Source organism: Topomyia yanbarensis, chromosome 3, assembly GCF_030247195.1.
Source record: "Topomyia yanbarensis strain Yona2022 chromosome 3, ASM3024719v1, whole genome shotgun sequence".
Lineage (NCBI taxonomy): Eukaryota > Metazoa > Arthropoda > Insecta > Diptera > Culicidae > Topomyia > Topomyia yanbarensis.
This window is the reverse complement of record NC_080672.1, coordinates 174,425,102-174,448,549: the sequence shown is the minus strand read 5'-3', so window position 1 is coordinate 174,448,549 and position 23,448 is coordinate 174,425,102. Positions and strand designations below refer to the sequence as shown.

At 37.1% G+C, this 23,448-nt stretch overlaps 2 protein-coding genes across 4 annotated transcripts in view; both read left to right on the top strand.

Moving 5' to 3' along the window:
* The window catches only part of LOC131686769 (LIM/homeobox protein Lhx5), a 158,627-nt gene that overhangs the window by 45,510 nt on the left and 89,669 nt on the right, over positions 1–23,448 (top strand). For all 3 annotated transcript variants that reach the window (XM_058970752.1, XM_058970751.1, XM_058970753.1), the window contains one exon: positions 12,130–12,350. In XM_058970752.1, coding sequence (XP_058826735.1) covers positions 12,130–12,350 — 221 coding nt within the window. The remainder of the gene's footprint in view (positions 1–12,129; positions 12,351–23,448) is intronic.
* On the top strand, positions 19–721 carry LOC131686771 (uncharacterized). The gene is made up of 3 exons (XM_058970757.1): positions 19–122; positions 195–469; positions 534–721. Exons 1-3 carry the CDS (start codon positions 21–23, stop codon positions 646–648), a joined length of 492 nt encoding a protein of 163 aa, XP_058826740.1. The 5' UTR covers positions 19–20; the 3' UTR covers positions 649–721.

The window sequence follows — 23,448 nt, the reverse complement described above, 5'->3', positions numbered from 1 at the left end:
CATAAAGACATTCATGCGGTATGGACACAGTTCGATCAGAGGAAAATATTGAAAAGCCATCGAAAATTACAAACAGTATTTTTTGGTTAGTGGAAAAAACTGCTTGCTTGGTTTCGAAAAAGGTACAATACAAATTGATAACAGAAATTTGACAAAGATGACTATTAATAAAGAATTCTCGTTTCAATCAATAGCTACTCCAACGTAATAATAGAACCCATCTGGCTTGCAGGCAGTCCAAATCTAGTGAAAGAAAAGCGTTACCATTGAAAATACGAATCGCACAATTGGCGATGGAAAAGCGAAAACAGCGGGCAACGATTGAAAAACTTCAGTCGGAAGTCTGTCAAATGACTACCGAGGTGAAGTATTTGCTCGAGCAGCGACGGATACTAAAGCTTCCAACAGCACGATACCATCCTCGACAAAAGCTGAGCGATGTTTTGGATGTAAATCTTGAAACCATATAGTGAGTAGATAAACAATGTCAACGGACATGGCAGTTAACTTTGTCTCTGCTCAAACCGTTCCAGTGAAGATAAGGTGCTGAATTTGTGCGTGATCAATGACCGTTTTAGACTGAACGAAATCAGAAAAGAGAAACGGACGGCAAGCAACAAAATTCGTGTGAAAAAATATACGGTTTAAATTTGAACTATCAGCCTAGATTTATAAGTAAAATTCAGCTTAAAGGCCGATTTCTTCACCTTCGCTTAACTTCCGGTGCGTTAAATCTAGTTTAGTAGTTAAGTCAGAGTGAAGTAATCGGACCATTAACTTACACGCGGACCATTAACTGTTATTTCGGATATGAGATAATGTGAAATTTGTAATTCATGTAATCATTGGGTCTCATATATTATTTCTGTGGATTCTGTCGATTGGGGTGACCCTTGTCCATAACCTGCGGATTAAAACCTGATAGAAATATCGATTGAATGGTAGACAAGATAAACATCCGGTACTGCCAGTCATGACCCCCCACCAGTGGAGCCGGTTCATCGAGCTATCTAGCAGAATCATAGGGTAATTTCGGGAGAGATGCCGCGTCAGGAGAGATGTAATTACCGCAACCGCGACGAACCCTATATCTAAGTATTAGTTACTTCGGTTTATTCTTTAAAGTTTCAGGCACTAATTTTCGTGAACGCATTGACTTGTAGTGATGTCAATATTGAGATAAAAGCCCAAATTTTTTACGAATTGATTCTTTTTCAAAATGAATCTTTCAAGAACAAACCTAAGTTGTATAAAATCATTGGGAGAAACAGTCAATCAGTGCTTTTAAGGAACTGCTACTAACACATAGATATGTATATCGTACAAGCATATAGATAAATAGTGCCCTGAATTAAGTTACTCCAACTTAACCGTTACACAAGGTTGAGAAAGAAAAATATTTTTAAAATATTGAATTTAAAAATTATTCTGGAAATGGTAGTACATACCCCCTTAAGAAAAATGAAGGTGCTAGCCTATTTATAGGTGCAATCAAACTTCATGAAACTCAGCTGAAGACACTGAATCACAAAAACATCAATGAGAGCCAAAAAATACTTTTGTTCGCCATTTTTCAGTTTTTGACCACGGTGCGGCGTCTCACCCGCACATGCGGCATCTCTCCCGCAATGACCTTTTTTGTAAAATGTTCATGGAAATTTGGTGATTTTTTTTTCATTACAAAAACCATTTCACAGTATTTTTGAAACTTTTCGCAATTGGTAAAAATGATTTCATCAATTATTGAATGGTTTACTTTCATGCAGGATCGATTTTTAAAAATGTGCGGCATCTCTCCCCAAATTACCCTACCGCATACAGACGAGGTGGGGCTTCATGTTCTATTGGTTGTAGGCTAGCGAATGCTTGAAGAAAGGAAACGACTTTTCGTTTTAGGGAACCCTGAAAGAAGTAAATTTGCAGTATTGAAAATAATTGATAAAAAAGACCTTTTCCTCTACTTTACTGAAAAAAATGATGCTTCAAGATTGATATAGGGGTTCTCGTGCATTAGACAATATGGGGTCGGATACGATCCAACCTGTTCTTTGGCACCTTTGATTCTAACCTAGTCTGCGGAGGGTTGATCCGTTTTTGTTGTGTTGAAAATAACAAAATAGATAACTTTAAGTGTATCATGGACCGAACAAAAGTTTAGAAAAAGGTAAACAACGTCATTTTTAGTAAGGCATTTGAAAACACCTTTTCTACTATAAGTATAATATTTAAGTAAGGTCGTAAACTCATTGGCACTCAAACTTATTTTATAATTTATTCGTCACTCCAGTACAATAACAATTTCTTCGATATCGACTTTTTCTAAAAGTGACTTCCCAGTAGTATCTTTGATTTGAATTATTATCGCCAATCCTAATGCCAAAGAACAAATAAACTTTCGAAACCCGTTAGGGAAAATCATCATCATTACTGGAATTTACTTTTTCACAAAACTTTTCAAAAACCTTCCGTTACGTGCGTTAGTGCACTGGGTGCACGCTGCTTTGAAAATCTAGCAAAATCGTCTTAGAACACCAGCGGGTCTCATTCAGAGTCATTTGCGCAATTTTCGGCGGGTTAAATCTGTAAAGAATTCTAAAAACTAACTTCAATTCCATAATTTTCAGTTCAGCAATTCGAGAGATCGTGTTCACCGCAAGCCATGAAAAATAAATTGCGTTGTCGAGAGACGGTCACTACTCCGTTTATTAAAACATAAAGCTGTTAAAAATTCTCAAATACTTTATAATTTTCGCAACCTTATTAGGGGAAGTTGTTTAATAAAATTTAGCTTTTAATAGCTGAACATTTCTGTATTTTCTCAATTCGCAACATATAAACCTTTAAGTAATACAATTTATTTAGGATACCCTTTTAACATAAACTTTTGAACGAATGGGAATAGGTTCGCCAAATTTTAAGAAAAGTCGATAAAAACCCCTTGAAAACTATAAAAAATGTAGTTCGATGCAATTGAAAAAAAATCGGATGTAGCTATTAATGTGGGACACAGTGAATAATAAATACAGTAAAGACACGTTTTTATCCGCCTTATAGTGTACATTAGGCTGACAAAATGAGGACAATGGCTAAATCGGGACATATTTCTTTTCTTTATAATAAACTGAAGCTGTTAAAAAATTGTTCCTTGATGTAGTCTGATAGGTATTTCTGATAATTTAACCCTCCGGCACACGCGCCGTTGTATTTAGTGCAACACCTACAGAAACTCTAACGAAATCTGCTTTCAGCACCGTCGGCTGCCCATTCGGGGAGCCATCCAGGCGAGTACCGGAGGGTTAATAGAAATTACTCTTAAAGGGGTCTTCTAGCGCAAATTTAAAAGAAATGAATTTTTTATTTTTGCCTATTTGCATCCTAAAGATAAGAAAAACATGCCCAAGAAAGTATTTACTCGAATTCAGCCTTGATCGTCTACTAGAGTCCATTAAACATACTTTCATATGAGGCTGACAAAATCGGGTCTTCAATGAATTATAATAGAAAGGCAGTATTCGAAGTACTTTCTTGTGAACGAGTGTAGCACGACTTTGTTTCCACTTAGTTGGAGTCAGCGGCGTACCCAGAAATTCGGCTTGTTGGGGGTTTGGTGAAAATCGAACTTACTGTCAAAATAGCCTAATTCCGAAACCGTCATCTTCGAAGTTTTAAATATATGGAAAATCAATTTTTCAAAAAATGGTAACAGAGTTCGTGTCTTTAGCGAATTTGTTGAGACTTTCATTTAAAACAACTTTATTGCAGGCATGAATACTACTTGTAGGGAGTATATCGAGTTTTAAAATGATATTTAGGACATGTTCCTTAATCTGTTTTTTTTTCTAAAATATCTTTCTATTGCGAACTTTACAAACTCAAGTTTTAGATAAAATGTAAATTGTATTGTTTATAAACAGTAGAAGAGATTTACCATTGACAGTAAAATCACAATAATTTATTTTAAAGATAAATATAAATAGCCTAAAATATGTTGATACCGTAAACCGGGGTGACTTTGATCATCGGGGTGACTGATCACTCGACACTTTTTTCGTAGATCGCTTATTAAACCAGAATAGTCTACCGAATCATTTTAATTTGAAATGATTTTTACTCTAAACTTATAAAATACTGATTTGTTATACATTTGAGTATATTGATCGGTTTTTGTGTACAAAAACTACAAAAAAAACGAAATTTGACTTTACCTGATTTTTACGAAGCTTCGTAAAGTGTCTATTTTTTATAAAACAAATAAATCTCAGATTTGAGCAAGAGTAATAAATTACAAGCGAGTTTTTATTTTCCTTTAGATTGGGATATGTTAAATTTAGTTTTAAGAGTTTGTTTATTTTTAATACATTTTTTGTGAAACTAGTTGGCAATTATTTCAAATTATTTTAAGTTAAAATTCGCAACATTTTTTTTATTGTTCAATATTCCAATGTTAAAATGGATGAAACTTTTTGTACATTGATAAAACACTGAAACAAAACAATTTTAGCCGTTTTAAAGGATTTCAGAATCTTTTATTCTAGTTTGACACAAATTATACGAATTTTGGTTACTCGAATTTTACAGTACATTGAAATACTTTGTATAATACTAATTAACATCTATTTAACAATGAGTATCCTTCCAGAATTAGTTTAAACAATCATTGGAATGAAAAACATTGACATCAATAACTTAATGTGGGTGAACATGCAGGTTATCAAAGTCACCCCGGAACACGAAGTTGAAGTCCCTTAACTTGAAATCATTTTTGAAAAAATAGCTGTAAACGGACAATTTTAGGTAAAACCATCCAATCTTGTTCTCCATACATCAGTATATGGTTTAAAAATATTAAACTTGGAAAAAATGTGTTTCGTCTAAAAATATGTAATGATTACTTCGAAAAGTGATCAATGTCACCCCGGTTTACGGTACCCTGAACACATGGAGCCTTCATGTCTTCAAAAAAGTGGTTTGTATTAGAACTCCCCAAGATTTTGTTGAAGACATTAAGTCTCGAATTAATTTTTGTTTTTATTTTGATTATAGAGGTTTTAACCTTAACACTCATTCGCCTCTTTCGGGTTAGAGATTTCTATTTTAGAAAAATATCTAAACCTATGTGCGTGGTTGTGAATCGAACCAAGGTGAGCTGCGTACAAAGCAATCGATTTACCAACTACGCTATGCCCGTTCCCTAGAATTAGATTTGTTTGAAGAGCAAATTCTCCATGAATACTTCTTAGAGCAAATAACTTCTAAATTATTTTATCAGATGCTGTGCTGTTTAACGTTTGTAAAATTCATCGAAGATACTAAACCTCCGAAATTGTCGGTTGCAAAATGATGTGGTCTTGACCTTAAATTACTGTTTTCGAACATTTATTTTACTTATTCATATAATTGGTAATAGAGCAAAAATCAAATGCTCATCAAAATCTATCAGGACCTGCTAGAGTCGAACGGAAAACGCAATTTTTCGTAAAGACTAGTTTTGTCCTCGTTTTTAATCATATTTTCCTTATTTTTTGTTCATATTAAGTTTTCGTCTGAACTCTACGCATTCCCAAAATAAAAACATGCTCAGCAAATGTTGAAAGTTATCCAATTTTTTGGTGAGCTGTTGTATGTTTCATAGACATTAAATCAATTCTAACTTCGCTTCCCGTTAAAAAAGACCCTAATCCATATTACAGTACATCCCTTGAAAAGTGAGCTTAATAGGATGGGAAATCTGAAGATTATGATTGATTTCAGAATTCTGGGATGCGTTTCTATTGAAATATTTTCATGCAGGTATTTGATATTGATGTGATTATACAACTGTGAGATCAAGACTAATAGATCATTTACAAGTTAGGATCCCATTCCCACCACTTGTCAAAAGTCCTCATGATGTTTAAAACGACAGGTTTTCAATATACCTTTTTGATAATTGTTATTGTAATTGTCAGCATCAATAATTTTTTCTGTTTAATTCATTTTATTTCTTGGGTGGGTGGGGAGAGGTGAGGAGTTGAACCCAAAAGCTCCTCTTGACTACGCCGTTGCTTGGAGTTATTTATGTCGCTTTTCATTTTCCGAGGTATGTTTCAGATAGATCCGATGGTTACAAATTAGAAAGTTTACAGTCAGAAGGATCACGGAAATGTAAATTTTTGCGCCGATAAGTGACCAAGTTCCATCTAGACAACTTAGAAAAGGTCGTTGATTATTTCTGGCGGTTGTAGATAGGAAAAGGAAATACGAAATTCGTTTTATCGAAATAATATTGAATAATAAATAGGCCAAAAAGGATAATCCACAAACAACAAGCCATAACTTTTAAAGTATTCAAAATAGATATTTCATGTCTTCAATAAAGTTATTCGCAAAAGTAAGAGCCAAAAATTTGCTGAAAGCATAATTTCAATACAATCACTTGAAAGAAAATTTATGAAAATATCTCACTCGTAGGGGGATTAATCAGTAAAAACACAATACCAAAAGAAAGTGCATATTGCAACATTAAATTCTCCGAAGATACTATTGACTTAAAATTAGTCGTTTTGGCGTTAATAATAGATTGCATGTTTTTGGTCTCATTTCTGGCTATGGGAAGTGATAAAAATCTTCCATCCGTATTTAATGTTGAATACCTCTTTTAATAATTGTCAGATTTTAACAATCTGTAGCTCGTTCGAAAGCTTTTTGTATAAGCTGTCTAAAGATATATAAAGTGGTCTATGTGGTCAATTTTGGCAGATAATTAAAAAAACTGCAAAAACACCATTTTAACACATTCAAACATTCATGTCTTGGAAACTAAACATCAGAATCAAAAACAAATTTATAGCGCTCTGCCTGGGGCCTTTTAAAATTGCTTTGGACAAGATCGGTTCAGCCATTCCTGTGAAACACGAATGAGAGTTTGTCCGTTATGTGCACACACAGACTTTGTCCCAAATCGTCGAGCTGAGTCGATTGATATATAAGACTCGGCCCTCCGGGCCGCGGAATAAAAACTTGAAAGTTTGAGCGTATTTTATACATTTTTTTTACAAGATATGTAAAACCGTTAGATCTTTCAATTCAGGAACTATTTTCCGTAAATATCTTATTTCTCGGGGATTCGGAAATCTTGTAATTTTTGGTTTCCTATTGTCGGGAAAACAACTTTTCATAGCTATCCAGGTCGCAAAAGTACTAGTTCCAATAAAGTCCATGGTATTCCTTTTGGTTAGAGGCCGACGAGTCTAGTTAGAAATATGAAGCTAAACACGAAAAATTGTATAACATTTACCGTATAACATATTACGAATCCTGAGTTCTTCGTTATTTCACAACAGCTATTAACGTTTTTGATTTCAACATCCGAATGACCCCGCATCGTTCGCACGACAAACCATTGCTCCAATCTGACCTTTAATGTTCTCCGAAACGTGAAGCGTCCAACTTTACGGTCCTCATGCACACGAGCCGACAATTATTAGTCAACAGTTCGCTTTTAGTGGCAAAATCATACAGCTTTAAAGCATTCTTCTCTAAAATGCAACGTATCCCTTCCATCGCAACCCATACCTGACTGAAAATGGACTGTTGGACTATAGCTCAGCGGCATCACACCTATTGGCGTCATTGAGCCAAAGTGAGAGCAATTATAATTCGATTATGTAAACAAATGATGCGATGGATGCTAGTCTTTTTCTACTTTTGGTGAACCGGCAATAGTTGTAGCAACAGAATGAGCAAGCAATCGAGCGTGAAAAGTGTGTAAATGTAGAAAAATTGAGCTTCAAAAAGGCACTGCAGTCCAAGGCGCCACGGACACCATAAACGTTTGGTCTGATTGTCGTATGTATCTTTTGGTTTTCTATTTCGTGGCGCAGATTGCCGGAATTTCCAAATATGGGGCATTTTGTGTCTGGATGTTGAAGCAGCGGTGCCCCTTATTTTCATTTTATTTGTGAAAGCAAATACGGGATTTTTTATAAAAAATGGACTTCAATTAGCCTTTCTTCCTGCTTCCAAAAATCACAATATGCTCGACTGAAGCCACGGGGATGGTCGGCCGGTTAGTTAGTGATCTAGGTAATGATCATTTAGGGCCTCCGGTGTAATGAAGTGATCAATTACTGAAACGAATTCAACTGCTGAGCGGGTTGGCTCATCATTTGAAACGAAGCTGTACGATGATTTAAGTAGTTTTGGATGCTTAGTTTGCGCTTCAGAACGTAAACTCCAAATCATTGAAATCGGTTAGTTAAAATTTGGTGCTCATTAAATTTGTAATACATAAAAAGAAACTAAATGTCAAATACTTGAATTAACCGAATTTATTTTCATGTAGGAATGTTTCCACACAAGAACAGTCGACCCCAACCAAAGATTTAAAACTTCTTTTTGTTTTCTGATTCATGGTGATGAAACGTTGAAGAGATCTAACACTTCAAAGCAAGGCAATGTCTTGATAATACACTCATTTCGGGAATATTGATCTTCAACAAACATTTCAGCTTACATGATAATTGTAGGGCTAAAGCTGTGATTCTACTAATACTAAGAATCTTTGGACATTAAACACATGATTTTTTATTCAGTTGGTTCAGAGGCGGCGAAGCACTTTACGCCCGAGTGGGTAGAAACCATAGGGTGAGGGGTCCATTGGTAATGCACACGCTTACATTACATTCACATAAAGTCATGTTCGTTTATGCAATTGATACATGTGTTGCACATCTAAATTTTTTGAAATGGTTCAAAATTTCGAGTGGGTTATTTTCGAGTGGGTAGTACTACCCATACTACCCACGCTTTCCGCCGGCCCTGAGTTCGATTAATAAGGCGCGCTGGCGTTTAAAACTAACTTGTGTCAATAATTTTGTTTCACATTTTAAATTTCCTTAGACTAGATATAATTTTTTTATATTGAAACTAAGAAACTGCTATCTTAAAGTTAGGAATACATTTTGATTAACAAGAGCGGGCAATATAATTTTATTAAGATTAAAGGGGTCAATTAGAGCAATTTTATGAGTAGCAAAATAGTTTGGAGCTTTTTAGCAAGAAAGAATTTTGGAACTTTTTAGCAAGAAAGAATTTTGGAACAACCAATTTTATTTTACAACAATCTTTAAATTAAGAATATCTTTCAATATACAAGAGAGAGTCATTGAATTTTATTAAGACTAGGTGAATCAATTAGAGCAATTTTGATGAGTAGTAGTACGTTTGGGTATTTTAACGACATTATTGAATTTAGCAAAGCCAGACAAAACACATGGAGGGCAAATTTCCTCCGTCACGTGTTCAAAAGGGGGGGGGGGGCTGGATTTCCTCATCTGGGTTTCAGAGATAGGGGACTGATGGTGGATAACAATGACAGAGAGTAGAGAAATATTAACTTTAGGTTTCAGGTAAACGGTATCGTTGATATATTATTACATCGATTACAGATTCGGACGGCATTCATCAGAAGGCATCATGAACTGAGACGCCAGGTAGTTCTCTTCTAGCCTCTAGTTTCGTGTCACCTTGAAGTAGTATCAAACCATCGATGGTGTCCGTATAGAGGAAGAGGGCTTTTCTGAGAATGATAAAAGAAATAAAAGGGACAGGAAAATCTGTATATTGATTGTTTTTTTGGAAGGTTTACAAGGGACATATAGAGGAGGTCGTGGTTTGCCAGCACATTCCGATTCGGGACATTAAGTGAAGGGAATCCAATAGTTGAGATCTGGCAGAACAATACTCGGCGCATACCCAGACAATATGTTCGATATCATGATCACCGTCGCCCCAGCGCAGATACCACTATTCGCGAGCCGAATACATCGGAGATGACTGTCTAACGTGTAGTGATTCATTCCTCTAAATCAAGGTTTCGTTGATACCTTCGGAATAATAGGAGGTAGCCACTGTCCTAACTCTGTATTGCACCATGATGTTTGCTAACTTCCTAGCGTTCTCTGATGAGATGTATTGAAATATTCCTTGGAACAAATTGGTATGTATCTGTTCTGTGTGTGCCTGATCTTATAAAAAGAGCGAGTCGCTTCAAATGACAATGTGTGCTCGTCATCTTATAAGCTCGTGTGCTTTACGGAGAACACGATCTCGAAGCAAAAAGAACACACTCATGTTCGTGTTCTTACTTCATCGAAAGCCGTGTGCTTTCTAGAACAGGCTCGTGAGCCAGCTCTGCGCTGCGAGTCGGTGTTTGCAATTTTTTTGCAAGCCTAGAATTTTTAACCATATTTTGCACACGGGACTCAATGGTGATCTTAGACACAGTAGTTATTTTAACCTTATCCAATTAATGTAATAGAAAGTCCAAATGATCAAACCATACACTTTTTTAACATGATTAACGGGTGTCATTTTATAATGGAAAGACTTACAACGGCGTCTTTAAATTGTTCAACGGTATTACGAAAATCAGCGCTCTGTGAGAAATGCGCGCTCCGATCATACTAGGGTCGACTAAATGGGCCAACTGAATCCACTGTTCGCCATACAATTGAAAAGTTGGAGTCGTAATTAACGTTATTGGATGATAAACGACCAAATTGACCAAATCTAGTACGCAGTACAGGAACATAGCTGCGGCGGCCGAGAGTGTACGCGATGATCGCGAAGAATCGATTAGAAACCATTCTCAACAATTTGGCTTGTCGTATGCAATAACATAGCGTATTTTACGGAAGAGTCTTGATTTAAAAGTATGTTAACATACTGGTGGCTGACCGAACTTGAAACCTTTTGTTTCCAATGAGACGGCGCTACGTACGACACAAGAAATTTAACAGTGGAATGATTGCATGAGAAATTTAATGAACGTTTAATTTCTCCCCGTAGACTTGTCAGTTGGCCGCCCAGATCGGACGATATCACACTTATATACTTTTTTTTTTTTTTTCTATGAGGCTATGGAAAGTCAAAAGTCTAGGTAAATAATCTTGCAACGATTGAGGCATTGGATGCCAACATTACTCGAGTAATTAACCAGATACCACTTTAAATATTCGAGCGCGTCATCAAAAATTGGACCACTTGAATGGATAACCTCACGCGTTGCTATAGTCAACATTTAAAAAGAAAATGGCAAAGAATGTTCTTTCGAGCGAAAATAAAGATTTCGCTATTTTATTCATTTGTTAATATTTTTGTTAGTTTAAAAAAAAACCTCATGATGAATCACCCTGTACACTCAAAGCTAGGCCGTAATACTTTTACGGTAATTAGAGAAAAAGTTCTAATGACAAGACGTTTAATACTAAAATGCTCCCAGCAAAAAATACCTAAAACGGAAATATAAACACATTCAAATCCTTTCTGATACCTTTCCGTCATTACGGGAAGCAAGACCTACGGTACGGGATCCACGTATCCGAACCGAGGGTCCGGATATAGACACTTGTGGGCCTGCTTCAGGTCCGGACCTGGTAAGGGAAAAAGGGGATGGGCTAGATCCGGATCCGGGAACTTGTCCTGATCTAGACTGAACTAGTTCGGATCCATGGACAGGTCCGGATCCGTGGTCTGTCCCGGACTCGGAGTCTGGATCAGGGCCTAGATTTGAACAAAGCATCGTATTGATTTTAACAATTTTATTTCACTATCCAACCTACCCAGTTAAAAATCCGTAATTGCGACTGGTGTCAGCCAATATTAGGGCAGATTTCAGCCTGAATTCCGGCAGATATCAGCAAGAAGTTCTGTTCGTTTGACTCGATACTAATACTATCATAGAAATCGACCGAATTATCCCATATACGAACTGAGCCGAGGTTGACACAAACTGAAAAACTGTTTGGTTGTGAGATGCATACACATGCGGTAGTATTGGTTTAATTGTTTTATAGCGTTACACTGCACGGACTGAAAAAAATATCTACAGGCTCCGAGAGTCACTGTGCGAATGATTAAACATACTATGACTGGCTTATGAGACCAACGCCTTACCTCAATATCATTAGACCAGAGATAATAAAACTCCGTAAATTAGTATAAAAGCTATTATTTTAATCTTTTTGGTACATTCTGTATTAATCTTGCTATTATACTTTGCAAATGACAATGCAAATTACTGAAATTGTTAAATGCACGATACTTTACTAATTTTTATTAATCTGTGAATTCTTTCTTTCATTTCAGACGATATGGTACAAAGTGCAGTGGTTGTGGTCAAGGCATTGCGCCATCGGATCTAGTGAGAAAACCGCGTGATAAAGTGTTTCATTTGAATTGTTTTACGTGTTGTATCTGTAGAAAACAGTTGAGTACCGGTGAACAGTTGTACGTTTTGGATGACAATAAATTTATCTGTAAAGATGACTATCTGCTTGGCAAAGGACCTCATCCATCATCTATGACAGGTAATGTATCTTCTAAATTATTACAAATAACACCGATAGCAACTACTCGGCCGTAAGGACAAGTTCAATTTCTCAAGAAAAAATCTACCCCATTAAATAAAAAAAAATCCTCAGTAGACTTTCAGAATATAAGTATAAAATACAGGGCACAACCAGCCAACGTCGTATACAATTTATGGGAACCTATTTATAGAGGGAAGATAGTAGCCTCGCTCCACTCTCCTGTTCGCGTATCAAGCGCTCGCAACAACAAATGTGCCCTGCTTCTGGCAGTAAATCCTCGCCACCACACCAACTGCTCTGAAGTTCGAATTTCTCCCCCGAGCATAATCCTGCCTTGAAGGGGGAACCGTCTGTAGCAGCGCTTGCCACCCCATCCCACCAAAACAAGTAGTGTGTATGCGCAGTTGGCGTCGACGTTTTTTGCGAATGTACGCGTCGTCGCTGTCTATGATTTACACTCGAATACAGCAACATGGTTTCCCTTCTGCTGGCTTTTGGTGTTGCTCACTCGTTGTCTCGGCCCGGCCGGGGTGCCATAATCGTCGGTATTTGGCAGGCAAACATGTCTGTGAATTTTGCGAAGTACATAAATATTTGATGTTGTATATAGCAAAACCAGAGATACGGAGAGGAACTAAAGTTTTTTGTCCCCAACGAATTTGCTCCTGCCTTGTTGTACATAAGGGTCGTTGATGAACTTTCCGTCGTATGCCCATTCCATTGGATATCCTCCGTGCTGTTGAAACGTGCTCGGAGGATTGTCAAACAAATGCATTGGGGTTCAAACAACCAATGGGAGAGATTTGTGACTCTGATAACACTCTATGATCTTGAAAACAGACCGACCTGGAGGGTTTTTGGTTCTATGTATTATCGTCATTTAAAATTTGAAATAAATTTTTGTGCTAAAGATTCGTAGGGAAACTTTATCCACATTTTGCCGTCTTAAGTATCGATTTTCCGTACAATAACACGAGTTGGGCGAGCTTATGTCAGGTATCGAAATAAAATGTGTAATTTTTTGAAAACTATTAGAATGAAGAGGCTTCAGTAACATATCAGAGAAAAGTACTACATATTTGTCCGAAAGAAGTAGTCTGTGCGGCAAGAATGACCTAACTTGTCGAATTTTGGATTTTCGCCATAGAAAGGATGGTGTGAAATTTCTTCTGACGTTTCTCTTTTGCTCTGCGCATGCCACCTACGATGCGAGCCGTTATTCATCAACACAGCAGACCATGCCGCAGAACGAAAGTTTATCACTCCTTGGGTACAAATGTTCCCATCCCCTCTCCACTCAATCCTAATGAAAAGCTCTGGTATGCACCTGAACAGAAGAGAATTATTTATCTTCATTATTCCATGTGCATTGGAATGTCGCAACAGTTGATGCTCTTTTCCTACCGCCTTTTGACGTTTTGTATATTTATGCATTTCTGCTACTGTTTGGTATTGTCGGTGTACTGTTGTTGTGGCTTGCAGCTTGGAGTTGCGGTTATACTCGCTTTGATTGCTTTTTGTGTGAGGAAAAAATGTCTTGTCACCGCAAATTGTTTGCTGGAATTTATTTAGAATAAGCAATCTGAATCCATGTGGGAACCGATAGCGACGGTATTTGGAAGGTAGCCGTACAAGGGCACCAGCCGCAATAACTTGGTACTAATAATGATGAATGACCGGTAGCGCCAACAAAGAATTGAAAATGTGACAATACTCGATTAGTTATGGATCACTCGGAGAGTTATCAATCTTCGACATTTATGTTCTGCTGGCGTGTAATTCGTTCGGTTGATTTTTTTGACATCAAAAATGTCATATTGCACCACGTCACTCTATGACATTAAAAATAACTTACACGTTACGTATCTTCTAAAATCCTAAATCTATTGTGCGTCAGTATTTTGAACACTCATAGCTCTGTTAACTATTATTGGATTTTCGTCGTTTCGTCACCAAAAAATCCAGAAGCCAAAATACAAACGCTTATAATTCATTGCTTTGTTGTCTATTTATTTGTACAGCACACTATTAAATACATGTGAAAAGGAGAAGATATCGAAGAAAGTGAAAATACTGATTCGCTTGATTGAGGTTAACAGGTATTCCATATTCCCTTCGTGCCCATGTTGTTTATAAACAGCAACGTTTTCAAACAACTATAACTTTTGGATAAGGCAAGATTGGCCCACAAAAACAAGTGATTATTACTTTTCTTTTGGCCACTCACAGTTACAAGTACTAGCTTACAAACAGAAGTTATTGAAATTAATCTGATTGTATTCCGACGGAACAGTGCTGCCAGGGTTTTTATTTTACAATATTATTGAAGATTGATTGAACCTATTTATTTAGAATCTATTTAGACTGTTTTCGACTATTTAGAATGTTAGCTTAGTCTTTCGTTTTGATTTCCACACTCAGCTTTCAAAGTAAATTTCCGGAAAGATTTGTACAACGCCGCCGATAACAAGAGTTACGTTTACGATGTGTAATGAGATGGGTGCTCTACCACCCGACGAGAAGAGTTAAGGAGAATTGGTCAGATTCATGATCTGTTTCTAATTCGGGTTCTTGGCCTATATTGGAACTAGATATCTAGAACCCAAGGAGAAAGTTCGATACGAAGCATCGCATCGATTTTTAAAATGTTTGTGCAATCCTACAAAAATCGGGAATTCCGGCTGGTTGCTACCTGTATTTCGCCAGAAACTATCTTTGGCTCGGTACTAATACAATCACGGGAATCGACCGAATTATCCCGCATATAAGGACGTTGCAATACTTTCGATACTAGTACGGAAATGATACTACTGTTTCCGATACTCGATTTTTTAGTATCGATACCTCAAGCACGATACTTTACTGATATCGACACAATGTTCACGACATTGAAAAGAATCGAAGTAACTTGTAGGTGGAATAATATAATTCGGAGCTCTGAACGATTTTAGGAAGATTTCCTAGTCAAATGTAATTACCGATTCATGCTCATCCGTTGTGGAATAGGTTGAATTTGAGTTGCTAAATTAATTTGAGCACCGATTTGAGCATTTCATGAAAAAATCGAATAAATGATGGATGATCAACCGATTGCAAACATTGTCCATTATTTGGCAATCCATGAGACTTTCTGATCAGCTAATTATTTATTGTTTATCTCTTCTGATGTTCGACGTCTGACGGAATCGTTGACTGGATCCAACATCAAACAAATCGGACCAACGAAAGATATTTGTCGAACGGGTTTTTCTGTTCGTAGGAGCAGAGCAAAACATTGATTGACACTGCCTAATTGTCAAACAAACGGTTTGAAGATTGCCTAATTTAGGGAATTAAGCTACTGTAAAAGTGTGGAATCGAATGGCGAAAATTTCAAGTGTCGATACTACGACTAGGATTATATCGGAAGTATCAGTACTTGCATTCGATACCAGTATCGATTCTAAGTATCGATGTGTTTTAACTAGACCGAGGAAAAACCACTCAAGAATTTTATAAGTCTTGGCATATGAAGCAGCCTATTGAGGATTCCATTAAAAGCTTTAGAATTTCATAAGCAAACTAATGAATCCATTTATCTTTATTCATGCACTCCATGGAAGTCCATCTTATGCGATAGTGCCAAATGAGGATGTGTTTACATTCTTTTAGAAAATCAATTAAAAATTAAAGTACCGAATAAAGCCAATGCATAAGGATCGTTAAATAACATGTTGTGAATGATAAAATGAAGTAAAGCAATAAAATTTATATTTATTTTTGGGTTGTAACCCAAAACGGGAATATTGGAGCTGGAGGTAGCAGCACAATGTCTGTATAAAAATTTATAATCATTCGATTTTGTGAGTAAAGATAATTTCTTCCGCATTTACAAATTAGCATTGTTTTTATTGTGAAAATACATTATTTTATGAGTAGTTCATGGATTCATGTTCTCTAGAAAAAAAGAGATCATTACATGTACTACTTTTCAGTTCTCGAGCATTTTCGTAATTCGGTGGGCTAACCCCAGAGGTACCTAGCGTTCAAAAGGGGCTAACCCACAATTGACACGTCCTTACCTTATCTTCCATTTTAGAGTTACAGTGTCTTTGGCAAAGTTGTTGTGTGACATCTAGGGTTTTATTTGATCATTTTATATTAGTTCGGAATTCAATCGATAGGGCGGCACTGTTATCAACTTTTTAATAGAACGAGATAGAAAGATGGTGTCTACGGCAAAGTTGTATGTTAGGTAATTATAAGTATATCTTTTGAAGACACCAACTTTGTAGGTCCTATAGATTTTGATTATGGCGCATTTTTGAAAACATAATCCGTAAGTAAATGTTGTAACAAAAATTTTCTATATCCCGAAACATACAGGACCTACAAAGTTTGCATCTTTAGAAGATATGTTTAAAATGATAGGACCTTCAACTTTCTTGAAAACACCACATCTATCTAGTCGCCATCCTAGCGACTGAATTTTGAACTCGTGTGATTCGACCAAATAAAGCGCGAAGTTCTATACAGCAACTCCTCCGAAGACACCATAACTCTATAACGAAAGATAATAATTGATTCCACGTTTTGCCTTTCTCAATAGAAAGGTATTGCAATTGCTCTGAAAACCGACTTTTTAACGGAGGCCCGGAGGGCCGAGTGACATATACCATTCGATTCAGTTCGTCGAGTTCGGCAAATGTCTGTGTGTGTATGTATGTGTGTGTGTATGTGCGTCTGTGTGTGTGTGTACGCGAACACAATCTCACTCACTTTTCTCAGAGATGGATGAACCGATTTTTACAAACTTAGTCCCAAATGAAAGGTGCAACGTTCCCATAGGCTGCTATTGAATTTCTAATGGATCCGACTTCCGGTTCCGGAATTACAGGGTGATGAGTACGATCACGCAGAAAATGTCGATTTTAAGAAATTCTGCAATGAATGTATAATGGTGAAAATTTTTCCAAAATGTGACCACAACTGCTTCAATTTGTAGTACTAGGTCATTAACAGCCATTCAAAGTCTCTTTGGTCACATTGGCCACCATCATCGGTTCCGGAAGCCCCGGCGGAAGTATCCAAATTCAGACCAACAGTCACATCGGTTTCTCGGAGATGGCTAGACCGAATCAACCAAACTTAGTCTCAAATGAAAGATGTTACGTCCCCGTAAATGGCTATTAAATTTTATCCCCAACCGACTTCCGGTTCCGGAGTTACGGGTTGTGGCGTGCGATCACATAGCAAATTGTGATTCAAACCGATACTCCGATGGAAGCAAAAAAGGTAAAAATTTCGCTAAAATGTCTCTCAAATAACTTAACTTTGCAGTTCTAGGTCACCGACGGCCAAACAAACTTTCGTTGACTACATTGACCACCATAGACGGTTCCGGAAGTGCCCGGGAAAAGCGGCCATCTTTCATAACTAGCAAACTCATATCAGTTTCTCGGAAATGGTTGGGCCGATTTTCACAAACTTAGTCCCAAATGATAGCTATATTATCCCCACAGATGTCTGTAAAATTTCGCACGGACCGCTTGTATGGTTCCGGAAATAAAGACTGAACGGTCCGGTCACACATGAAATTCCCATATAAGCCGGAACTCAAAAATTTTTTCCCATGAAATTTCAGAAATCGAATTCGTATTTTTGATGCCAAACATCTTTAAAATGCATGAAACCTCGAGATTTTATGTTATCACGAAATTTTTTTTTTTTAGAAATCGACTTTTTGGGACTGCCGATTTTGCACCTTTTTGCCTTTCTCAATAGAAAGGTATTGCAATTGCTCTGAAAACCGACTTTTTAACGGAGGCCCGGAGGGCCGAGTGACATATACCATTCGATTCAGTTCGTCGAGTTCGGCAAATGTCTGTGTGTGTATGTATGTGCGTCTGTGTGTGTGTACGCGAACACAATCTCACTCACTTTTCTCAGAGATGGATGAACCGATTTTTACAAACTTAGTCCCAAATGAAAGGTGCAACGTTCCCATAGGCTGCTATTGAATTTCTAATGGATCCGACTTCCGGTTCCGGAATTACAGGGTGATGAGTACGATCACGCAGAAAATGTCGATTTTAAGAAATTCTGCAATGAATGTATAATGGTGAAAATTTTTCCCATTTCCCCAACCGACTTCCGGTTCCGGAGTTACGGGTTGTGGCGTGCGATCACATAGCAAATTGTGATTCAAACCGATACTCCGATGGAAGCAAAAAAGGTAAAAATTTCGCTAAAATGTCTCTCAAATAACTTAACTTTGCAGTTCTAGGTCACCGACGGCCAAACAAACTTTCGTTGACTACATTGACCACCATAGACGGTTCCGGAAGTGCCCGGGAAAAGCGGCCATCTTTCATAACTAGCAAACTCATATCAGTTTCTCGGAAATGGTTGGGCCAATGTCTGTAAAATTTCGCACGGATCGCTTGTATGGTTCCGGAAATATAGACTGAACGGTCCGGTCACACATGAAATTCCCATATGAGCCGTCACTCAAATTTTTTTTCAAAGGGGGGACCCCATGAAATTTCAGAAATCGAATTCGTATTTTTGATGCCAAACATCTTTAAAATGCATGAAACGTCGAGATTTTATGTTATCTCGAAAATTTTTTTTTTATAAAAATCGACTTTTTGGGACTGCCGATTTCGCACCTTTTTTCAGTTCAATATTACCGTGGCTGTTTTTTCTTTTTCAAAATTTTAGAACTCGAATAATGATTTATTTTCCTGTATATAGTTGTCATGTGATGTACAATAATAAAATGTAATATATGCATTTAGAAGCTTTTAATGAATATAAACAACGCACACACACATTGAGAAAGGCACAATTGCACCGCTAGGTGGATTAAAATAGGTTTTTAGCTTTCCGACCGCACTGTACCGTTTTTCCCTTAATCCCTTATTGCTCGGTGAACTTTAAATGTAGAGACATGACATCATGACTGGAATTTTTGAAAAAATATGCTTAATAATGTTCATTTGTGCATGAAATATATATTAGATAGATACATAGCAAGTGTATGAGCGGCCCTTACCTTCAGGAACGACTGTTTGGGCCGAAACGTCAACGTGCAATGCAACTAAAAGCAGTATTATATCGACTTCACCGATATGTGAGCTACAACATAAAATTTACTGATTTCGAATTGACTACTTTTTCTTCAAACCTCGGAAAACGAACGAGAAGACTTGAATTTCCATAAGACTCAATGTTGGATTAGCCCCTTTTGGACGCCAGCTAGTACTGGGGTTACCTCCATGGTCAACTTTGACGGCTAATAGCAAAAAATCTAAAAATTAATTTCAAAATTCTTAAATGTCAGTGCACGTGGATTACTTAACTTCTATTTTGCCTTCCTGGCTAATTTTCAATTTTTATGATCTGTCTAATCTAGACCTTTTATTCAAAACGACATATCTACAATGAGTGACACTCTTTGTTTACTTTCTCTTCTGTTAATAATTCGGTCGCTTTAGCATTTATCCCTCAACTCTTTGCATAATATGCTAGTCAAAACCACCATCTTTCGATCTGTACTGTAAAATTAGTGAAAATTGCTATAGTGACGCCGTAAAAATCGAAAGAGAAGGTAAACAAAGAGAGTCACTCATTGTAGATATGTCTTTTTGAAAAAACGCTCAAGTAATATCTAAGTAGATATTCAATGCAGTTTGTAAATTTATCATCAATGTTGTAATTAAGTATTGTTTTGGAGCGAATATTACTATAACTATTTAATTTTATTGAGAAGTTAAAGAAGTTATATAAGCAGTTTTAAGATACTATCTGAAATATGGTCGGTGTTAATTCAGACCGGACTAAGTCGCAAAACATCAAAAAATGAGTTAATGATAACACTGGATAAAGAATTTCTTCATTTACATTCCACTTTTACCGGATTTGAAATATGAAACAATAAACAAGAATTATGGCAAAAATTATTTTCCAATTATAATGTAAAGGATGCTGCGATTCAAACTTTAAACGCGTTTTTCTCGAAATCAATGCACTGTCGCTCAGTCCGGTCTGACCTAACACCGACCATATAACTTAACGCATTTTTGAAACGGTTCGTATCTGCCACATAAAATAGAACATAATCGTATTTAACTACATTAACTTTCACACCTACATATGTAAATCTTTAAATATTTACACATTTATGCGTTTACTTGTATTAGTTAAGTTATCTAAGACTTTAATAATGCACACACTGAGATCTCAGACTAACTTCTCATGAGCACAGAAGTGGACTGTTTGCCTCTAAATTGGCTGTATAAACAATTTATATTCCTCCAAATGACAATATTTCTATACTAATCCTGTTGAATGAGTCTATTGCAATGCGAAATTTTAAAGCTTGCTGAATGCAGTGTCGTTAGATGGCGTGTGGCACGTTATGATGTGCAGCGCTGTAGTCGGGTTCCTGGTACACTAGCAAGTACCGATTTATATGCGATAGAGAAAAAGAGTGTTATGTCTATTTGGTTGTACTTCATCCTGACTAAATTACAACACGTTTTATCTCGTTACATCAAAACTATTTGTTTTATTTCATTAACATAGGTACATTCAGATCATATCGACGCACAAAATCATTTATTCTGATTCATATCAGTTAGACCACCCAAGCGGCAGTGATTTACGACCCTTTCATTGCGTTGTGAAACACAAAGAGAGGAAAGTACAAATGAAGCCGCGTTACATTTACAGTCACCTTGTTGAGCATAAATTAACAGCATTATCATAAACATTAGTCACAGCAATTAGGTTGATTGAATTACGACATAAATTCTGATGTACATGATCATAGCTGATGCACCTTATTGCGACGCGTGTTGGCTTGAGATATCTGAAAGGGTTTGCGATCGAAAGAAAAAGTAATTGAGTTTTAAGTTGGATTTAATTACGCGCCTAGCAGTGATGGTGCCGGGATTGGGAGCCATTCCTTAAACGCGTGGTTTTGCCGGTAATTTTTTTTGTTGCCTCGAAAATCTAGTATCCTGCAGCTAAACTTATCACCATGTCCGGGAAGATTAATTTCCTTGCAGCATGAATCAATTATGAAAATTTCTCCGTGCAGTTTTTCCAGCTCGGCTTTCCCATGGTTGCGCTCGCTGACCGCGACTGGTGTGCCGTATGCACAACTTGGTTTTATGCTATAAATTTTGTTCGACATAAATCTTGGAACGTTTCTGCCAGCTACAAGAACCCGCTGGATTGCTTTGAAGGAGTAGCAAGCAAAACACTTTCAATAAATACACAACTGTTCAAAGGCACAATAAATCTGCCCTTGCCTTCCACAATGCGTCCGACGAGGGAGTCAAATATGGGTCCCTAACTGGACTCTGATACGGCAAAAAACTCACGAGAGTGCGAGAGTCAGACAGAGAGAGAAAGAGAAGGAGAGTAACGATCCTGCACTTGAATACGGAATATGAATTATATGCATATGAGGGCATCGGTGAACGAAAAAAGGCATAACACATAACTTTGTTGGGGCAGACAAATTTTTCGCAATAAATTCGTACTGTGCCACTCTTTTTTGTGGTTTAATTAGGTTCGGTGGTTAATGTACAGAGTTTTTAGGGATGCCACACGATTTTCTTTCTTTCGTCGTAGGGACGGGGCCTCCGTAATGTAGAAATAAGGCACATTCCGAGTGTGTCGGACTGACCAGTTGGGGCAAAACATTGGATTAGCATATTTAAATCATAATTTATGTTTGAATAGTGCTGCCCGAGACATTAACATAGCTGTCGTCGGACGTCGTCCAATCATTATTGTTGCTCCTTCTTCTGTTTTTTTTCAAGTACTCACAATCGCTACGTTGGCTTAATATGTCCACGGCCCTTTTGCGCGAACCACCCAAAATGCGACAAACTCGCACGCGATACGCGGTGGACTCGTTCCCGTCTCCCTCCTACCATGTATGTATGCTAATGTGCCATGGACGACAAACGAGATAATGGGCGTATTTGCATTTAAAGATCAATTTTAAACCAGTTGTACCTTACCGTGTTCGGCCGGCGTGATTCAAAGGAATTCGACTCCGGTGGACAGTCCATACAAAACTTCACCATAGTTCGATTTTGGTGTGGAGCACATGCACCAATGCCGATTTATTAACTTGTTTTACTTAACGTTGCGCCCATAAATTTGGTCTTCTTACTCAACCATCATTGTGATCGTACTGCAGACACGGATTGTAGTGTAATGCCTGGATCGATGATTGAATATTTTTTGTTCTCTTTTGTCTCACTTAGGAAGAACAAAGCCTGAATGCTTTAATAAAGATGTTAGAATGTCATGGAGAACGATTATCGTGCATAAGATCAATTTTCTTTTAAAATGTCCCTACATATCATTTATCCATAACTTATATGTTAATCCATCTTGACGAAATTCCAATCAATTACTCTTCAATGTGAACACTGTACACAGTTTTTAAGCCAATAACTAATATTGAAGCTAGAAACCAATTTTATTTTTAATCTTTTAAAATATGATATATTCCAGCGGTTCTCAACCTTTTTCGTACCACGGACCCCTTAGACATTGTCTTGGGTTGCTGCGGACCCCCACGGATGAATATCGATTTTGTGTACTATGTTATTTTCAGTTTGTTATTTTGTTATGTTATTTACAGTTTGTTAGGAAACAAGACTTAAAATTTCAAACTACGCTCGATAAATATATTCTTCTTCGCGGACCCCTAGCAACGATTTTGCGGCCCCTAGGGGCCCGCGGACCCCAGATTGAGAATCACTGATATATTCAATTTGTTTTTAAACACATATCTTCGGAAAAGTTGTTGAATTTACTTTTTAAAACAACTTTCCTGAAGGCCTCAAGTTATGTTCGGTAATACTTTGAAATATATTTTTTTATGTTATTGAGTGAACTAGTTATAAAAATAATCCAAAATGGCGTGTAAGGGTAATTTCGAATGAGTTGTGTCGGGTTAGATACCTCACTTTGTACATCTCGTTTATAGAGTCACTTTACTAGGATGAGTTTGTCCTTCAAATAATTACAACACTGGAGATATAAAGCAATCCCTATTAATAGAATTTCGCGCCAAATCGCATTC